At 46.9% G+C, this 21402-nt stretch overlaps 1 protein-coding gene across 5 annotated transcripts in view; it reads left to right on the top strand.

The window, feature by feature from the left end:
* TWF2 (twinfilin actin binding protein 2) overlaps positions 1 to 21402 on the top strand; it is an 87101-nt gene that overhangs the window by 42930 nt on the left and 22769 nt on the right. For 3 of the 5 annotated variants that reach the window (XM_043518189.1, XM_043518188.1, XM_038409271.2), the window contains 3 exons: positions 6290 to 6468; positions 9763 to 9858; positions 12568 to 12672. In XM_043518189.1, the coding sequence (XP_043374124.1) occupies positions 6290 to 6468; positions 9763 to 9858; positions 12568 to 12672 (380 nt within the window). The remainder of the gene's footprint in view (positions 1 to 6289; positions 6469 to 9762; positions 9859 to 12567; positions 12673 to 21402) is intronic. The other 2 variants (XM_043518190.1, XM_038409272.2) reach the window with 1 other exon arrangement.

Here is a 21402-nt window from a genome sequence, read left to right as displayed (position 1 = left end):
GAAAGCCCCTTAGGATGTCTAAAAATGGAACTTGAAACAATATTTAAAATTTTAGCACCTAAATGGGCCAAATCTGAATTTGTATTTTTATTTTTTAATGGGCTAATTTCCATTGATTTGAAATTGGCAGTGGCTCTCTGTCCTGTGCTTGCTTATGGTTTCTGTTCCCTGCTGTATCTTCCTGGTTGCCTGAATTGGCATCCAGAATTGTTCTCCCCTTTATGTTACGATCTGTATTGGTGTAACAAGTAAAATCCATCCGCTCCTGACAGGGTGGTGGTTTGCACTTGCAGGTTTTATTTAATTTGTCTCTAAAATAGACAACACAATTATTAAGCAAACTCTCTCAAACCGAGAGAGCAATGCCTGTAAAACTTAAAGGGTAGGACCTTCTTCAACTCCAAAGACACTCTTCTCCTTCACCCAGTCATCAGCATCTCACCTTTAAGAGTGATACAGGTGAGTCTGGCAGCATGTTCTGATGCTTTCCTGATCCAGGTTCTAGCAAAACAAGGGAAAGAAAACAAATTCCAAAGCCAGGACCCCTCTCTGAGAACCTCCTGCTGCTGGACCCCTCCCTCCTCTGCTCTCCTCAATTATACAAGTTAAGGGGAGCTGTGTTAACACAAGAACCTGATTACCTGAGGATACACAGTTGCTCCAATAGATAAGTCTGTATCTGAAAGGTGATCCCTCTATCTAGTACTGTTGATAGCTGTCGTCTTTGTAGCTTTAGGGAAAAATGTACTTTACAGACTTGAGATGTGGGGTGTGTGTGGGGGAGGGGAGGGGAGGGGGGATGTAGATAGGTCACGTCCGGTGACCCTGGGTGTATTAGCAGCACAGAGCGCGAAGGGATCGATTGGAAGGAAGGAACCAAACAGCCTGGATGCAGGACAAAGTGGGAACTGCGCATGTCTGTCAGTAGGACGAAGGGTGTTGACACCCAGGAGGGGTGTTGAGGTAGCAGAATGAAGTTAAATGAGGGTTGAATATCAGAGAGGATATAATGGGGGAGCTCTGCTGGACTGAGGAATAGTCTCCTGGAGGAGATGATGGGACTGGACATTATTTGAGTCATTCGCCATGAGGCTGGACAAAGCACTTAATGGTACGTTGCTGTGGTGAAGGGATAGGTGTCCTAATAGTTCTCCCCAGTCTGACTTCTTTATTGAGGTCTTGCAGTGTAGTGCCATTCCCCGGGGAAGTGTTCAGCTCTCCTGAGATTTCCCCACTGATCTGCCAGCTGGGAACAAACAGGTTGAGTTGCGACTGCCGCAACTGCAGCGAAACAGATCGTGTGTGTGTGTGTGATTGATTGATTGATTGATTCAGCTGTGGTGGAGGGTTTGAGGATGTCCTGGTACAAGAGACGTGGATGATGAGGGTAAAGACTGAGGAACACACATGCGTGCCCCCTGCAGGCAAAGGAAATCTGTGGAATCTGCCAACCTGACCTTACAGATCACATGAACCCTGCTGGAAAAGTCCAGCAGAGCTGATTGCAAATCTGAAAGCTTCCTTTTCCTGATTGGAAGCAAGAGCAAACTATATTATGAGCACTTTTATTTTGAATCAAGTGATGTATTGGAGATGGGCTGACGGTCAGTGGAAGTGGGCCAAGCTGCAGGGGAACTGTTCACTTAATGAAAAGGAGTACTTGTGGCACCTTAGAGACTAACAAATTTATTTATTTCCCACTTCAGACTGAGCTGTAGCTCACGAAAGCTTATGCTCAAATAAATTTGTTAGTCTCTAAGGTGCCACAAGTACTCCTTTTCTTTTTGCGGATAAAACTAACACGGCTGCTACTCTGAAACCTGTCCACTTAATAGTCTCTCCCTCGCCTGCACACACATGCATTATCAGTGCTGTGGCATGGTGCCACTTCTAACTTGCTTGGAGTCCAGGACTGCTAAACTCACAGGCAAAGGGGTGCGTAGTTGCACAACTGCAGTTTTGCAGGCAGTGTCAGTATTTGTGTGCAGAAATTATTCACGTGTGTATAAATGGCTCTGGAAATCTGGACCTAGTTTTTCTGAAGTGCGTGGTAGAAACAGAATACATTTTTGGTGGATTTGAATTCCTGTGATTTCAGGGGCAAAACTGTAATTGCTAGGTCCCTTGGAGTGTCAAGTGCAGTGTATGTGTGGGATAGGGTTATATGCCGGAGGATGCAGCTGTGATGAGGGTAGGTAGAAATTAAGGCTGTATGAAACCTCTATTTATCCTCAGACCCAGTCCTGCTGAGTTTGACATTGCACATGCGGGGGCTGGGTGTTCGTACAGTGGTGCAGGGAGTGGGGGGGGGCGGGAAGCACAACCCCTACACAAACAGACTTTAACCATTGCTTTAGATAGGGCATCTTCAAAAATTGTGGGAGCTTCGGGGCTCCTGCTCATTCTCCTGGAGTGGGTGGCCCCTTCTGTGGGTTTGTTCTTCAATCCAACAGGCTCATCCATGTGCCACCTGGTGTAGACCACTGCCTCCCAAACCCCTACATGGAGAGGTGCCCCACAATCGCTCAAGCAATAGCTCGGGAGCATACCCACGTCCCCTAGCAGCAATGCACCAGAATCCCTAGAGGGTGTCCCATCAGTTCTAAAACCAGGGATTAGGAGGCACTTCTGGATGGACCCAGAGCGTGTTCCCCACACCAGCTACCCTTGTGATGTGCAGGAGGTGCACTCCACCTTCTTCCTCAGTGGCTTCCTGAAGATCCTCCTGGGGAATCCCAAAACACAGGGGAGAGATGCCCATGGCCATGTGTTTTTTCCCCACCCCACGGGATATCAATCGTGGTTATTTGGGAAAGGTAGCGCTGGAAGAATATTGGGGGCAGAGCAGGTAGGCTGCTCCTCCTGGAGCTCTGTGTTAATCCAGCTTCCTGACAACCCTGCAGAGGCTGCTTTGCTTTCAGCTTCTGGGAAACCCAAGTCTCCAGGGTTATCACAGCATGAGTGGGAACCTTACAATGCCCTGTCACGTCATTAAGCCCTGGGTGAAGGAGCAGTGGAAACCCTCTGCTGGCTCGAGATTCCTATTGAAACCAATGAGAACTATCCTGGGATGTGGCAAGAAGCTGGAAAAGACGGACAGAAAACTGTTTGTGGCCTCTCTTGGAAGGTCTGGATGTGAGTGAAGTACAAATTGCAGGCTCCGTGCTCCCATTTGCATGCTGGCTCACCACCCGTCGGTACCCTGCACTTAGTGGACTGTGGTTAGCCATGAGCATGTTGTTTGTTTTGGAACACAAGGCTCCTTGACATGTGAGTCTGATGGGATTGGTGTCAGAGTTATCCTGTTCAGAAGCATCAAACCAATCGATGGCTGCCTTGGCAGATGGGGGATCATCAAAAGACACTGTGGCTTCCCCCTTTAGCTTCCCGGTCTCACGGTCTGTGTACAGGTTAATCATGGGCTGCCCAGTTTTCTTGTTTGTCTTGTTTGATGGGATTGGGTTATCCTAGGGACTGGATGAATGCAGCTTTCCAGGCAAGACTGCTCTGCCCCTTGGGGCCACTGTGGCCCTGAGAAGACAGTCCCTGCTTTCTTTGCGCACACTGTATTGTTACACACTGACAGCGTCGCCTCTCTCCAGGGACGGCTGCAGGGCTCAGGAATGCTCCCTAGCTGCATGTGAGCTCTTTTCCCGAAGGGCTCTGGCTGGGGCTGTTTGCTGAAGACCTGCTGCTTTGGAAGGCCCTAGTGGGGTCTGACTTGGAGATACTACATGAAAGCTGATCTGTGGGTCCCATCCTGCCTTTCTCCACAGCACCTCTCCTCAATCCGTGCCTTGCTCATGTGAAGATGTCGTCATGCCCTGAGCACAGAGGGACAGTGTGTTCCTGCACACCCCAACCCTTCCTTTACATGGATTCCCCAGACTCCACTACCTGCACCCAGCATGGCCCCCTGCTCAGCCTCCTTCCAATACAACAGAAGGGTGTTTGACTGGGGAAGGGAAACCCCAGTTCTATGAGCTAGCATCTCGTTGGCTCTTACTCCTGAATGGTGTCTTGCCCTGCTCCTCCTCCCCTGCATGCTCAGTATTTTCCTTTCCAGGCCTGTTTGACACCTTTTGCATGGCTTGGCATCAGCCTTGACAAGCTCGGCAGGAAGAGGAGGCGCAGGGTGTTGCCCTGCGTGGCACCATAGTGCCATCAAAATGGTGTCAGCGAGATGTGCCCATAACTTCCCTTCTCCCTAGATGGTAGGATGCGTGGTTGGACCAAACCACAGCAGCAGGCTACGGGCAGGAAGTGGCTGATGTTGCAATCGTATTTCAGTGGTGGTTTCCCTCCCCTTTTTCCATCATAGGGGAAACTGAGGTTTCCGGGAACAGCCCCAAACTCTTTGCTGCCTTCCCCTGTCACTGCTGTAGTTGTTCAGCTGAAAGCCTAGGGACCGGACCAGCAACCACTGGGGAGGGGTGGGGAACCTGAGCCTGGACAGGAGCGGGGATAGCGGGCAGGGAGGATTCCGGGTGGCTGTGGAAGGAAGCTATCCACGCATATTTGATCAAAGTCTGCAGAGCTGGGGAACGCTGGTAGCATCGCACACGGGGGCTCCTGTGAGAGCCTCACTCACCAGGTCTGCCAGGGAGGCGGTATGGGTATGGGCATGAGAAGTAGCTGGAAGAGGGGAGATTCCAGGGGAGCTCAGCTGAGCAGGGGATTCCAGCCTGCCTTTGGGACTCCTGGAAATCAACTGCTCTGCAACATGGAGAAGCAGCTGGTGGGATTGCTGACAGATCAGTTCCTTGCTGCAGGCAGTGGCCGAGTGACTCCTGTAGCTGTGAAGAGTTAAGTCGTGTTGGTCTATACTGGCCACACACCCACAGTGGCTATAGTGGGGCTGTGGTGTCCTAGTCTCTCCACCCTTCCTGAGGAGCTGGCACCTGCCTGTGTGCCCACTCCTCAGCCCTGGTGGTTTCAGTTTCTCCCACTTCTCTTCCTCCCCTGTAACTCCTGCTGTAATGTGCACTCATTGAGAGACTGGGTGAGGCTGTATCTTGCTGTGGGGAAAGTCTCTGGAAGGAGGCAGCCACCCAGCACATTTCAGCACAGTAGACGCCATTGAATGCAGAAGGCAATGCAGAGCAGTTGCTATTTGGATTAATTAAAACCTGAGCATGTTGGTGCCTCTTCTAATACAACAGGTAGCTTCATCCAGCTGTTTAGACCTGCAATTCCTGAGCCCTGCTCTCCTGATATGGGAGAAGCTTCATATTCCAGTGTTAATTTTGTGTTCAGAAATCATGTATGGGGTAGACCAAGCCCCTTTGCAATCCCATGTAACCTTGCTCCTCCCCTTTACCTCCTAGTGGCTGGGACTTTTGAAACATCCACACATGTTTATGGGGGTGGTATTATGCACTCTGCTCCCCGGGAGGCTCTGAGAGCACGCTGTCACCCCACACTTTAATGCACGTAAGGGAATAGCATCTGGATTGCTTTGCACAAGCTCTCTCAGATAGGAGAGCAGAGAATAGGGCTGCAGTATCTGAGCTCTCAGGAGTGCAAAGCATTAGAGCTGGAGTCTCAAACCCAAATGACCACAAAGGCCACATGAGGACTAGTGCATTGGCCCGAGGGCTGCATCACTGATGCCCTGCCCCCATTCCCACCCCTTCCCCAAAGTCCCCACCCCAACTCCCCCCCCTTGCCCCTAGGGGGTACAGGAGGGGTGCGGGGTATGGCAGGGGGCTCGGCAGGGGGTTGGGGTGCAGGGTGCAGGAGGGGTTCTGGGTGCAGGCTCCGGGGTGGCAGTGGTGTGCACCGGGACCAGGGCAGGCTCCCTACCTGCCTGCCCTGGCCCCTGTGCTGCTCTGCTCTGGGAAGCAGCCAGAACCATGTCCCTGTGGCCTGGCGGGGGAGGGGGGACAGGTGAGGGCACAGGGCTTGTTCCCTGCCTTGCCTTTCCTCCTGGTACCTCTCCTGCAGGTTCCCTATTCCCGGCCAATGGGAGATGCGGGGGGTGGTGCCTGGAAGCCATGGCAATGCATGGAGCCCTGTCCTCCCCTCCCCTCCCCCCCTCGGGCTGCAGGGACGTTGTGCTGGCCGCTTCAGGGAGCGGCGTGGGGCCACGGGGGGGGGAATCTAGCCCACGGTATGCAGTTTGCCCACCCCTGGCTTGGAGGTAGGCCTGGGGTGGGCTGCTTGGAGGGCTGCAGGAAATAGCCCCGTGGGCCTGTTTGAGACCCCTGCATTGGAGGAATGAGTCATGCAGCCCTGTGGTCTGTGCTAACCTTTGCTTTGTAATTCATAGTTCTTCTCTTCCTTTCAGAGCAGCTAGTGCTGGGAGCCTACAAAGAATTGTCTCGCCATTGGGATAAAGACTATGACTCCTTTGTGCTGCCGCTGCTGGATGAACAACAGCCATGTTATATTCTCTACCGGCTGGACACCCAGAACGCACAGGGCTTTGAGTGGCTCTTCATCTCCTGGTCCCCTGACAATTCCCCCGTAAGCCTTTGGTCTCTCTAAATTCCTCTTTGCAGAGTTGTAATTTTCCTGGCACTTGCAGGAATGTTTGTGTAGCTGTATTTAAGGGCTAATTATTGGAATTATTCAAAGGTTAGTGTATCATTTTCTGAAGCCTCACTTAGCAGAGCTTATCATCTAACTTCCGTGTAGTGTTGGTTAGCCAGATGGTTCCTAACATGCTCTGCAAATGCTCTGTTCTGTAGCATACTTGTGTAATGCCGTGTGCAATCAGTTCTCCTCTGGGGGAAAGCTTGGCTACCATTTAACAGACTCCCGTAAACTACATGACAGATGCAGGCAAGGAGTGAATCCAGCCTGTAGGGAGAATTTAGGGAGTGGAATGTAATTATCCATGAGGAAACTTGGCCAAGATTTAACACTCCTACTCTGGCAATAAGTGCTACCATGAGTGGTCAAGACCTGGGTTTTAGGTCTCATTCGCAAGCTGTTCCTGTCAGCAATGTTCCCTTCCAGTTTGCCCAGGGGTCGATCTAGTACTGACTCGAGGGAAGAGAGCTACCTACAGAATCCTCTGGCCACCCAAGTCATGGCTCAGTCCAGCCCTGCTTTACTTGAGATTTGACATGTAACCTCATACAGGCAGGGTTGACTCAGACTTCATGGCCAGCAGGGACAATCATGAATTCATCTAGTCTGACCTCCTTCACATTGCAGGGCCCAGAACCTAACCCATCCCCTCCTGTAACAGATCCCTACCCTCTGGCTGAGCTACTGAAGCCCTCAAATAATTTAAAGATTTCAAGTTACAGATAATCCACCATTTACACTAGTTTAAGTGACCCATGACCTATGCTGCAGAGGAAGGTGAGAAACCCACAGGATCTCTGCCAATCTGACCTGGAGGAAAATTCCTTCCTGACCCTAAATATGGCAATCAGTTAGACCCTGAGCATGTGGGTCAGACTCCTTCTCCTGTACACCCTCTCCAATTATCAGCCTGTATTACTCTATGAACACACATCATATGCCACAAGAAAAAAACCCCTTAATTCTAGAGCCACAGTGACTCCTGGTGGCCAGTCAGGGTATTAATATTTGTACCTGATCCTGTTGCACCTAATGTTTTTTTGAAGCCCAATCTCCCCGTAAGATAAGTGTTCTCATTCCCACTTTTCAGAGGAGGGAAAGTGACAGCTGGTGACTTAACCCAAGCTCAGCTCAAGTCAACAGTAGAGGATTAGAATGAAATAAGATTGCTCTGGGAGGCAGCATGGTCTAGGGAGCACTTGGATGGTACCCGAGAGATATGGGCTCTATCCCAGCTCTCCTGGCTGAACTTGGGCAAGTCACTTCGTCACCCTGGGCCTCTGCTTCTCCATCAGTAAAATGGGGATAATGATGCTGACCTCTTTTTGTAAAGTGCTCTGATATATCTACTGATGAAAAGAACAGTCTAGAGGCTACGTGGTATTATTAAAGCTGTCACTGCTGTTGCCTATGCTGGCTTGGCTCAGTTAATCAGACACTTTCCACCAGACATAAATTCACTACAGAACCCTTCTCCCCCAGGAGTGCCAGCGTCGGCCTCCTGTTATCACCACTGGCTATTGAGTCAGGTTGTGCTTTGTAGTAAGGCGATTACTGGCTGCATTTAAGCCATTCTGGCCTGTCCAGGCTATCCAAAAATTCTTCTACAGTGGGGACTACTGACTAACAGCAGGTTTTTGTGGGGGGTGAATTGAGGAGGGAAAGTCTAGTAAAGCAAAAAGAAAAGGAGTACTTGTGGCACCTTAGAGACTAACAAATTTATTTGAGCATAAGCTTTCGTGAGCTACAGCTCACTTCATCGGATGCATTTGGTGGAAAATACAGTGGGGAGATTTATATACACACACAGAGAACATGAAACAATGGGTTTTATCATACACACTGTAAGGAGTGTGATCGCTTAAGATGAGCCATCACCAGCAGCAGTGGGGGGAAAGGAGGAGAACCTTTCATGGTGACAAGCAAGGTAGGCCATTTCCAGCAGTTAACAAGAACATCTGAGGAACAGTGGGGGTGGGGTGGGAGGGAGAAATAACATGGGGAAATAGTTTTACTTTGTGTAATGACTCATCCATTCCCAGTCTCTATTCAAGCCTAAGTTAATTGTATCCAGTTTGCCAATTTAATTCCAATTCAGCAGTCTCTCATTGGAGTCTGTTTTTGAAGCTTTTTTTGTTGAAGGATAGCCACCCTCAGGTCTGTAATCGAGTGACCGGAGAGATTGAAGTGTTCTCCAACTGGTTTTTGAATGTTATAATTCTTGACGTCTGATTTGTGTCCATTCATTCTTTTACGTAGAGACTGTCCAGTTTGACCAATGTACATGGCAGAGGGGCATTGCTGGCACATGATGGCATATATCACATTGGTAGATGCGCAGGTGAACGAGCCTCTGATAGTGTGGCTGATGTGATTAGGCCCTATGATAGTGTCCCCTGAATAGATATGTGGACAGAGTTGGCAACGGGCTTTGTTGCAAGGATAGGTTCCTGGGTTAGTGGTTCTGTTGTGTGGTTGCTGGTGAGTATTTGCTTCAGGTTGGGGGGCTGTCTGTAAGCAAGGACTGGCCTGTCTCCCAAGATCTGTGAGAGTGATGGATCGTCCTTCAGGATAGGTTGTAGATCCTTGATGATGTGTTGGAGAGGTTTTAGTTGGAAAGAAAATAACAGAATGCTACTAGCCATCACCTTCAGCCCCCAACTAAAACCTCTCCAACGCATCATCAAGGATCTACAATCTATCCTGAAGGATGACCCATCACTCTCACAGATCTTGGGAGACAGGCCAGTCCTTGCTTACAGACAGCCCCCCAACCTGAAGCAAATACTCACCAGCAACCACACACCACACAACAGAACCACTAACCCAGGAACCTACCCTTGCAACAAAGCCCGTTGCCATAAGTAAAGTTATTGAATTGGGTTGACTAGAATCTCGATGACGTCTTGTGGGTCTCAGCTGTCATTACTAATTCTATAGCTGTGTGAAAATGAAACTGATAGGACAGTCTGAATATATCTTAGGAGAGTGAATGTGACTGCATTGCCAGGATGGTGCAGTTAATGACAGATGGGGTGGATTCCTATTAATGAGAGGAGTTCTGTCTTCTCCGATGCCTTGTAGTATCACCAACAGTAGAAGTCTAGCACTGCAGCAGATGCAGAACTGATGCCCTTGAATTAGCAGAGAGCAGGAGCCCTGACTCCGATCCTGTTGTTCTTTGTACCTCACTGAATAGATCTTGCTCGCTCTCTACTTGTCTAGGTTAGGCTGAAGATGCTGTATGCTGCGACCCGAGCAACAGTGAAAAAAGAATTTGGAGGAGGACACATAAAGGATGAGCTGTTTGGAACAGTTAAGGTATGGACGCCTACTCATGGCATGGACTGCAAGCCCACAGCACCTTCTGGTTAACATCTGAAGGTCTGGCCACACCGCTGGAGCACTGTGGGGCAGACCTTTGCTGAAACAATAGGGAGAGGTTTTGTCAATCCGCTCCCTTGAAGAGTGGTAGCTAGGTTGATGGCCTAGCTGGGTCTATACCTGAGATTTTGGTTGGTTTAACTATGTCTCTTGGGTGTGAATTTTTCACACCTCTTAGCAACTGTAGCTAGGTTGACCTTAGTTTTAGGTGTAGATCAGGCTTGATGCAATAACCAGTGCCAAAACTGCTTGGGATACCACATCTGGGGGTTAAAATATTCCTGGATCACTACTAGATTTTTCCCACCTTTCTTACTGGTCTTTCTTTGTTTCTTTAGAGTCTGTCTTCATTCTTTTAAGGTTAAAGAGAGTGCCGGCAGGCGCTCTGTTCTTGAAGTGCCTGTACACAAATGAAATTGACTAAGATCTTTGACCTTGACTGTTCAGCTCAGCAGCAGGTGCTGAGATTTGTGTGGGTCACTACCTTAGCAGTTGGGGAACACGCTGCTTTCAGTCTGCTCACCCCGGGAGAGCTGGTTCCTTTAACCACTTCACTGCCTACAGGCTGCATCTTCATCCATTTAGGGTTATCCTGGCAATGGCCTTGACCCTTGTTCTTTTTGAATGAAGAAATCCTTTATAAAATGATTAATCATATTGCCCCTTGGCACTAAGCAGAAGAGAAGGGTTCCTTCCCCACTCTGAACTCTAGGGAACAGATGTGGGGACCTGCATGAAAACCTCCTAAGCTTACTTTTACCAACTTAGGTTAAAACTTCCCCAAGGTACAAACTATTTTACCCCTTGCCCTTGGACTTTTGCTGCCACCACCAAACGTTTAACTGGTTACTGGGAAAGAGTTGTTTGGAAACGTCTTCCCCCCCTCCCCCCCCAAATCCTCACCAAAACCTTGCACCCCCCTGCCTGGGGAAGGCTTGATAAAAATCCTCACCAATTTGCATAGGTCACCACAGACCCAAACCCTTGGATCTTAAGAACAATGAAAAAAGCATTCAGTTTCTTACCAGAAGAATTTTAATAGAAGAAACAGTAAAAAGAATCACCTCTGTAAAATCAGGATGGTAAATACCTTACAGGGTAATTAGATTCAAAACATAGAAAATCCCTCTAGGCAAAACCTTAAGTTACAAAAAGACACAAAGACAAGAATATCCATTCTATTCAGGACAGCTTATTTTCTCAGCCATTTAAGAAATCATTATCTATCTATCTAGATTACTTATTAAACTCTAAAACTCCATTCCTGTTCTGTCCCTGGCAAAAACATCACACAGACAAACAGACCCTTTTGTTTCTCCCTCCCTCCAGCTTTTGAAAGTATCTTGTCTCCTCATTGGTCATTTTGGTCAGGTGCCAGCGAGGTATCCTAGCTTCTTAACCCTTTACAGGTGAAAGGGTTTTTCCTTTGGCCAGGAGGGATTTTAAAGGTGTTTACCCTTCCCTTTATTTTTATGACAGAAGGTTTCTTTTCTGCTAATCTAGTGGAACACCAAAGAAAACCTATTGTTACATTTATAGAAGAGGTTGCCGGCGGGGGTGTGGGGGGAAGGAATGCACATGGTATTTTATAAAGTTGTTTTAAATAAAAACTGCCACAAGGTGGCAGCTTGTCTCAATAAATGAAGTCAGGTTGCTATACAGTAAAACTTGTTCTCTAACTGCAGCCACCTGCGCTAATAGCCGCCACCCGTCTTGGTGCAACACAGCCCAAGTTTTTCTGACTTTCAGAGCATGCTCCAACATAGGCTTATTTTTCAAGGGTTTTTTTTCCCCCCAAAGGGACATGATGGGGGATGGGGCTCACTTTTTTGTGAGCAGGGAGTTTCTGAAATTGCTGGCATCGGCCAGCCTGAATTCTATGGGTCAGCTGTTTTATGTGCCTAGATCTTGGAATAAGTACCTATTACAGATGGAAATAAACTAATATCCCCAGCTGCCACAGATTTGCCCAGGTTGTAAACTGTGTTGCAATCAGGCAACTGGAAGGAAAATCACTTCCAGATGGAGGATTATTTGAAATGTGGAGAAAGTTAGTTAAGATTTTGTTTAACTTCTAAAAGAAGACTTAGGGCTTGTCTGTGCTTGTAAACTTCAGTGAAGTAGCTATTCAGGAATAATTATTAATGATCATATTATTAATTATTCCAGAATAACTGTTTTAGTAAGATTTCCTAGTGTAGACAAACCCTTACAATTGGTGTAGACTGGAAGTTCTCCTGAGGTGAGGATCAAACCTACATCTTCATATAGATCATAGTGCCACAATGGATGTGCTACCTACTCTATACAGTGTGTTACCTGCTATATAGAGCTAATCATAATCTGTGATTTTTGTTATTGTATCAAGTAGCCTCCTGTTATAGTGGCCAAAAATATGGAGCCCCTATATTGTCTGTTTACAGGCTATGCTGTGCTTCCTTGAGAAACCTTGGGAATGATGTGAGATCACACTGTACTGGATTGTGTGGTCAGAGTCTAAAGCAGCGGTAGTGTAGAACTTCCAGGAGAGCGTTCTCTTCCATCTCTCATGCATTGGTGGGCATTGTGGTCCGGGGAGGGAGCGATCTTCATTCTGTAATAATTATGCTAATGACATTTACTCTCTCTCCTGTCTGGTGGCTGCAGGAAGACCTCTCACTCAGTGGCTACCAGAAGCACGTGTCCTCTTGCTCTGCCCCAGCCCCGCTGACTGCAGCTGAACAGGAGCTCCAGCAAATCCGCATTAATGAGGTGAGAGGCTGGGCTTAAGAGATTGGGAAAGGATTTGTATCAGCAATGGGTGCAAAACAATTAATGCTGGGAGTTGTTGCTTCCAGACAGCGAGATGCGTTAAGCTGTGAAATAGCCTCTCCAGGGAAAGGCTGGCTGACTCCTCACTTGGAATGTACACAATTACACTCGACAAAATGCTAGTAAACGTACTGTGGGAATTAGAGCTGTGTTGGCAGAGAGGTGGACTGGGTGTGACACTCGCTGATTCTGTGTGGGCCTTGGAGTGGGAGCCACCCCTGCCAGTGCAGGGAGACAAAGATGCGAAAGACTCAAACGAAAAATACCAGCAGCCAAAGTAAAAGGGTCCAATCAAAACATGACAAAGCTGCCTTGTAATTGAGCGAGTTTCACTTTAAATGATTTTTTTAAAGCTACAACTGCCATTTTATGTTTGGCTAAATCTCTGAAAGCAACATTTGATATAAGTGTTCTTTAAAACTAACTCCCGAAATAAACTCACTGAAGCCTTTTTTCTGCTAAGATGTTTGCTCACAGCTCTGTTTAATTTCCCCTCCTGTAGTTGGTGGGCAAATGATGGTTTAACATCCAAAGCAGAGCAGGGAGCTGCGTTCTGAATACTGCTGTAGGCATTAGCAGTATTATCAGAGCAGAACCCAGAACTTGTACTTCAGGAGGAGGGCAGGAAGAAATGATTTTTAGCCATGTTTTTTCTGAAATGTGTTTAACACCATTCTCTTTTAGCGCCCAGAAATATACTAGGTACTTCCTGAAAAGACAGTCCTGTCACAAAGGGATTGGATTCAAAACTTTTAGGTGTGACGCAATGGGCAAGGATGTGAAACAAAGGGAGGGACTGGGCTGAGGAAGGTGACAGCAGTATGATCAAGTGGATACTTTCCTGGCCTCTGTACTTTGTGGTGGTTCTGTGTGTGGGCACATGCATGCAGATAATGTAGGGAGGAGACAGTGAAAGTTGTTGATTCACTTACAGAGGACGTCCTGGGAAGAGTGAGATTTCAGGAGGAATTTCATTCAGTGGATAGAGGCTTGCGGGGTGAGGGGAACATTCCATGTATAGGAGGCAGCATAAAAATGGCACCGAGACTTAGCCTGCTTGTCTTCCTCTCAGTTATCGGCGATGGCATTATTGAAGGGGTGATCTGAGAGGCTCAGCTGGATAAGTAGAGAGCATAAGAACTACTTCAGAAATACAGACAAGCCTACCCTGTATAAGAGGTGCAGAATACAACCTGATCCGATTTCAATATTTATCTGATTAACGCAAGGTGGAGATTTCTCCTGCCAGTGATCTCTCAGCCAGTCTGTCTTATCATACTCCGATATTTACCTCTTCAGTCTGTACCAATGCACTGTGGGAAGAAGCTGCCTGACTTTTCTGCTTTTCACTTCACCTGTCTGTCTTCCCTTCAGATTTTTATTTCAAACCAGTCTCTGTTAGAGCATTGACATCAGTGTTACAGATTCTCAGTCGCTAATCAGCTTCTGGCCCCATTGTTCCCTTCCCTGCTTCCCACAGCCCATAAACCTAATCTCTCCAGATCGGTCTGTATTTGTTCGCTGTGTTCCTCCACATTTGCAGCTGCCTTAAATTTGTGTCCTCTGCATACTCAGATGTTAGATTGTGCCTCTTCCCTCAAGGTCATTGGTGGACCAAGCAGGGTCCAAATTCAGCTGCCTGAGCTTTGCAGGGCATGTTGAAGGGATCTTGAGATCTGGGGTGCTGCTGAGACTGGGGAGCTCAGCCCAGGTAAAATTCCAACACTTGTACAAATCCTGATGACCTCCCCAATTTCTACTCCCTTCCCCAGATGCACACACTTGTCACCTCTTCTCCTGGAGTAGTTTTCTCCTTTCCCCTCTAGCACTCCAATAGGATTGGAGCCAGAGCTATAGTTATGTTTCAGCAACACACACACGCACATTTTTTGTATTATAATCCTTATTTTGAGAGGGTGTCTGACCTCTTGTGTCCCCCCCCCCCCCCCCCGGCATCATGCTCTTTAACTCAGCACATCAGTCTGTGCGGTGCAGTCTCCAGAAGAGACCTTGCTTTACCCTCTCCAAGCTGTTCAGCTGAAGCATTTGAGATTCTAGCCCATCTGTCGAATAGGATCTATTACAGTAGTACGCTTGGTGCTAAAATGTACCTATCAATGTTTCTGATCTCTTCCCCCTACACCTGACCAGGCACCCAGCTCTGCTACAGCCTTCCTTTGCCCTTTCGATGATGCTGACATGCTCCAAAGAGACTCCTGTCTCCTGAGCCAGGCCACTGCTCCCTGTAACCTGGTGCTGAAATGTGGAGGGATTGAACAGGGTGTTGGTTCTGGATGCAGTTCAGAATGTTGATTTCCATCTATAAAACCCTAAATAGTCTCTGACATGCCCCTTTCACAGTAGCTTTTGATCCGCAACCTGGAACTTACTAGGAAACAGTGGCGTGGCGTTCTCTGGGGGGGGGGCCGTGACACTTGTACTCCTTCCCATTGGGAGTTCAGCATAGCCCAGGTTTTGTAGCTGTTAGAGCATGGTGCTTGCTTGCCGTTTTCCTTGTCTGAGGATTCTGGGAGCCCCTTAATTATTAATTATTGGTCTCTCTAGGTCTGGTTTCTGTTCTTGGGGGTTAGGTAACAGTTGTACTGGATGGTGTGGGCTGATGCAAAATGTGTCCCAAACATGTTACTTTATGTACAGTAAATAGCATCAAGACACCCTGCAGATGATGTGTAATAGACAGACAGAGGCAGGGACAAGGGGCTCCATCAGGGAAGCAGAAATCTCTCGCTTAAATACATAGAGAAGCTGATTAAAGGCAAATATAGTTTTAGTGAGTGAATTTGATCAACGTTAGCTTTGTAGCTAAATGCGGCGGCAAACGAGAGCGGCTGCTAGTGTGTTCTGGCAGACCGTCAAGCTAGGAGCGACTCTGCAGCTTTGCATGTAGTGCCCTCTCCTTCTGGCCTCTGTTGTCATGCTTGTCTGACTGGCTTGCTCAGTGTTGTTGGATTAAGTGATTTTTGGCTATGTCTTGCAGGATAAAGTTGTCCAGGTAAGTGCCTCCTGTTGATGCTCATCTTTTGATTGCTGTCTTTGGTGTTTGCTTCCCCCCATTGAATTAGGGGGCATGTTCTCAATAAGTGTCCTGCTAGGTGCATGGTGTGTCGCATTCTAAAGATACACTGTCCCTTGTGTAGAATTCTGAAGTCAAATCACTGAAATATTAGAACAGCAGCAAAAAAAACTCTGCATGAATGCAAATAGTCACTGAGTGTTTTGGTTGGGGTTTTTAAAGACACAAACCACAGGAAATTAAATGATGGCTCCCAAAGTACCTGTATCTTGGCTCATTGATCTAGATACTGTTCTCTTTTTTTAGAGAGGAAGGGTAGTCTAGTGGTTAGCACAGGAGCTACCTCCTGGTTTCCAGCTCTCACTCACTTCTCTGTGAGCTTGAACACTTGACTTGACTTCTGAGTCTGTTTTCCCATTACTAAAAAGGGCATAATACTCTGTCCCATATGGGGGTCTGTCTGAATTATATAATATTTGTAAAGCATTTTGAGATGCTAGGGGGAAAGGTATGTGTGCATGTGTATCCACATACAATGTGACTTAGTTACACTTGCTTTGGGAACCAGAACTTCAATTTCCTGACTTTTTTTCCCAATATAAATTTAAAAAACAATGTCCTTTGAGGGAACTCTGATCGTAGAGCCAGGTAACTGTGCACTTATTGACATTGCATTTACATGTATCTGGTTTTACTCATTCTGTACTAGCTTGCAAGCCTGACAGTGAATTATTCCTTTAAATTAGTTCTAACAAGCAGCTATAATAAGTAGCTGGGACTTGATTGTACGGTCCACTAGGAAAAAGTTGACTACAAATTCCACAAAAATTAATTATTAAACTCTCTAGAATTCTGTGGGTGACAAGGGGCACTGTTACCATTTTTAAAAAAAGGGGGGGGGCAGAGGATTTGTGATGTGTTGTGACCCGCACTGTTTTCCATGCGTGTCTTTTCCTTCTTCCTATAGATACAATTTCAAATGCATATCTGTTCTGTTCACTTTCTATGTTTCAATGCATGTGTGGCTGAATAATATCTGGTCCAAATCTGTTGTGTGGTGTTGCTGTTGCCTCCACCCCAGAGGTGGATGTATTTCTGGGGGGGTCGAAGTGAAGCTTACATTAATCTGTTTGGGGAAAAAGTCTCATTTTTGGGGATCATTCAAAATTAGATGAACTACCATAAATAGAAGCGTGGTGTTGGTGCCAGAGGGAGTGGGGTTTGTCTTTAAGTTTCATAGAATCAGAAATGTACAGCTGGAATTGACCTCTCGTCCAGCCTCTTTACTAAGGAAGGGCCAAGAAAACCTAGTCCATCCCTGACAGGTGTTTGTCCAACCTGTTCTTAAACACCTCCAAAGATGGGGATTCCACAACCTTCCTTTGAAGCTTTTTCCTGTGCTTAACAATCCTTTATTGTTGAAAAGCTTTCCTAATACTTTACCTGAATCTCCGTTGCTACAGATTAAGCCATAGAATCATAGAATATCAGGGTTGGAAGGGACCTCAGGAGGTCATGTAATCCAACCCCCTGCTCAAAGCAGACCAATCCCCAACTAAATCATCCCAGCCAGGGCTTTGTCAAGCCTGACCTTTAAAAACTTCTAAGGAAGGAGATTCCACCACCTCCCTAGGTAACGCATTCCAGTGTTTCACCACCCTCCTAGTGAAAAAGTTTTTCCTAATATCCAACCTAAACCTCCCCAATTTGCAATTTGAGACCATTACTCCTCGTTCTGTCATCTGCTACCACCGAGAACAGTCTAGATCCATCCTCTTTGGAACCCCCTTTCAGGTAGTTGAAAGCAGCTATCAAATCCCCCCTCATTCTTCTCTTCTGCAGACTAAACAATCCCAGTTCCCTCAACCTCTCCTCATAAGTCATGAGTTCCAGTCCCCTAATCATTTTTGTTGCCCTCCGCTGGACTCTTTCCAATTTTTCCACATCCTTCTTGTAGTGTGGAGCCCAAAACTGGACACACTACTCCAGGTGAGGCCTCACCAATGTCAAATAGAGGGGAATGATCACATCCCTCGATCTGCTGGCAATGCCCCTACTTATACATCCCAAAATGCCATTGGCCGCCTTGGCAAAAATGGCACATTGTTGACTCATATCCAGCTTCTTGTCCACTGTAACCCCTAGGTCCTTTTCTGCAGAACTGCTGCCTAGCCATTCGATCCCTAGTCTGTAGCGGTGCATGGGATTCTTCCGTCCTAAGTGCAGGACTCTGCCCTTGTCCTTGTTGAACCTCATCAGATTTCTTTTGGCCCAATCCTCTAATTTGTCTAGGTCCCTCTGTATCCTATCCCTACCCTCCAGCATATCTACCTCTCCTCCCAGTTTAGTGTCCTCTGCAAACTTCCTGAGGGTGCAATCCACACCATCCTCCAGATCATTTATGAAGATATTGAACAAAACCGGCCCGAGGACCGACCCTTGGGGCACTCCACTTGATACCGGCTGCCAACTAGACATGGAGCCATTGATCGCTACCCGTTGAGCCCGACAATCTAGCCAACTTTCTATCCACCTTTATAGTCCATTCATCCAGCCCATACTTCTTGAACTTGCTGGCAAGAATACTGTGGGAGACAGTGTCAAAAGCTTTGCTAAAGTCAAGGAACTGCTTTCCCCTCATCCACAGAGCCAGTTATCTCGTCATAGAAGGTAATTAGATTAGTGAGGCATGACTTGCCCTTGGTGAATCCATGCTGACTGTTCCTGATCACTTTCCTCTCTTCTAAGTGCTTCAGAATTGATTCCTTGAGGACCTGCTCCATGATTTTTCCAGGGACAGAGATGAGGCCGACTGGCCTGTAGTTCCCAGGATCCTCCTCCTTCCCTTTTTTAAAGATGGGCACTACATTAGCCTTTTTCCAGTCGTCTGGGACTTCCCCTGATCGCCATGAGTTTTCAAAGATAATGGCCAATGGCTCTGCAATCACATCTGCCATCTGATTTAGCACTCTCTGCTACAGCACATCCGGCCCCATGGGCTTGTGCTCGTCCAGTTTTTCTAAAAGTCCAGAACCACTTCTTTCTCCACAGAGGGCTGTCACCTCCTCCCCATGCTGTGCTGCTCAGTGCAGTAGTCTGGGAGATGACCTTCTTTGTGAAGACAGAAGCAAAAAAAGCATGGAGTACATTAGCTATTTCCACATCCTCTGTCAATAGGTTGCCTCCCTCATTCAGTAAGTGGCCCGCACTTTCCTTGACTTTCTTCTTGTTGCTAACATACCTGAAGAAACCCTTCTTGTTGTTCTTAACATCTCTTGCTAGCTGCAACTCCAGGTGTGATTTAGCCTTCCTGATTTCACTCCTGCATGCCCGAGCAATGTTTTTATACTCTTCTCTGATCATTTGTCCAATCTTCCACTTTTTGTAAGCTTCTTTTTTGTGTTTAAGATCAGCAAGGATTTCACTGTTAAGCCAAGCTGGTCGCCTGCCGTATTTACTATTCTTTCTACACATCGGGAGGTTTGTCTCTGTAACCTCAATAAGGATTCTTTAAAATACAGCCAGCTCTCCTGGACTCCTATCCCCCTCATGTTCTCCCAGGGGATCCTGTCTATCAGCTCCCTGAGGGAGTCAAAGTCTGCTTTTGTGAAGTCCAGGGTCCATATTCTGCTGCTCTCCTTTCTTCCCTGTGTCAGGATCCTGAACTTGACCATCTCATGGTCACTGCCTCCCAGGTTCCCATCCACTTTTGCTTCCCCAGAAGCAAAGAAGTAAGCCAGTTACTACTTGTGCTACCATCACTAGATATGGAGAACAATTGTTCACCATCCTCTTTATCAGAGGATATTTAAACCATATTTGAAGACTGTTATCAAGTCCCCTCAAGTCTTGTTTTCTCATGACTAAACGTGCCCATTTCCTCCTCCCCCCCCCCATCTTTCCTCATAGGCAGGTTTTCTAAACCTTTAATCCTTTTTGTTGCTTTCTGGACTCTCTCCAAGTTGTCTGCCTCTTTCTTAAAGTGTGGCACCCAGAACTGGACACAGTACTGTAGCTGACGCCTCACCAGTGCTGAGTAGAGCAGGATAATTACTTCCCATGTCTTGCATACAATACTCCTGTTAATACACCCCAGAATATTAGCCTTTTCACAACTACATCACATTGCTGATTCATATTCAATTTATGTTCCTCTAGGACCCCCCAGATCCTTTGCAGCAGTACTACTGCCTAGCCAGTTATTCCCTTTTTGTAGTTGTATGTTTGATTTTTCCTTCCTAGGGGAAGTGCTTTACACTTGTCTTTAATGAATTACAACGTGTTGATTTCAGACCAATTTTGAATTCTAGTCCTGTCTTCCAAGGTGCTAGCAACTCCTCCCAGCTTGGTCTGCAAATGTTCTGAGCATACGCTCCACTCCATTATCCAAGTCATTAATGAAATATCAAATAGTTCTGAACTCAAGACTGAACCCTGTCTCACCCCACTAGATATGTCCTCCCAGTTTGACAGTGAACTGTTGATAACTACTCTGGCCTTTCAATTAGTTGTGCACCCACCTAATAGTAACTTCATCTGAGAATGTCATGTGGGATTGTGTCAGAGGCCTTACTAAAAGCATGATACATCATGTCTACTGCTTTGCCTCCCACCCACAAGCTCCCCTGTCAAAGAAGTAAACTAGGTTGATTTGGCATGATTTGTTCTTGACAAATCCATGCTGGCTATTCCTTATCACCCTGTTATCCTGTAGGTGATTGCAAATGGATTAATAACTTGTTCCAGTATCTTTCAGGTACCAAAATTAAGCCTATGGTCTATAATTCCCCAAGTCCTCTTTGTTCCCCTTTTTAAAGATAGGTATGTTTGCTCTTCTCCAGTCGTCTGGGACCTGACCTGTTGTTCATAAATCCTCGTATGTCACTGAAATAATTTCAAACCAGCATCAGCAGTGTCATGCATTGCTCTAGTTCATTGGTTCAGGCTGGGAAAGTCCTGTTGCCCAGAAACCTGGGGAAAGGAGAACTGCTGGATAAGTAAGTGACCCAGTCCAGTGACAATGACTTCGGACCCAGCACTTAGCTGCTTGTCAAAGAAGGGGGGCCCAAGCTGCTGAGCAAAGAGAACAGAATCTCTTCAAAGGCAGTGGCAGGTGAAGGGAGTGAGCAAAGCAACCCGGCTGCTAGTCAAAGGGGAGGGGGAAGGGTCTAGCTGATGTCAGCCACAGAAATAACGTCCTGGGACATGGAACAGGTGAACAAGCCAGAGGCTGAGCCTCAGTTGAATGTGTTAGTGCTTTGATAGAGGTCTGTGGTGACAGCACAGAGGAGAGATGTGGGCTTCTCAGGTAGTTCAATGACAGTTCTCTCATCAGAAAGACAAGCGATAGTATAGTTTGCTGCCCAAGCCAGAGTAGGCTTTCCAGTAGGATAAACTAGTTTGATTCTCTTGCTGCTAGGGCCAGACGTGTTAACTTTCAAATCAGCACTCAATATACATGCTATTTTAAAACACATTTCTACAAAACTTGTCTATACAAGATTATCCATGTAAAAAATGTCTGGAACACATCAAACCACTCAGCAGGGTGCGGGGATAAAAAAACCCATCAGGCTGAATCGGCAGAAGGTAAGACAGAAGGCTTCAGGCTGAGAAAGCATAAAGCACACAGCCCA

This window comes from Dermochelys coriacea, chromosome 7, assembly GCF_009764565.3.
Source record: "Dermochelys coriacea isolate rDerCor1 chromosome 7, rDerCor1.pri.v4, whole genome shotgun sequence".
Lineage (NCBI taxonomy): Eukaryota > Metazoa > Chordata > Testudines > Dermochelyidae > Dermochelys > Dermochelys coriacea.
Note: the sequence above shows the minus strand (reverse complement) of the source record. Positions and strands in the feature narration are given on the sequence as shown.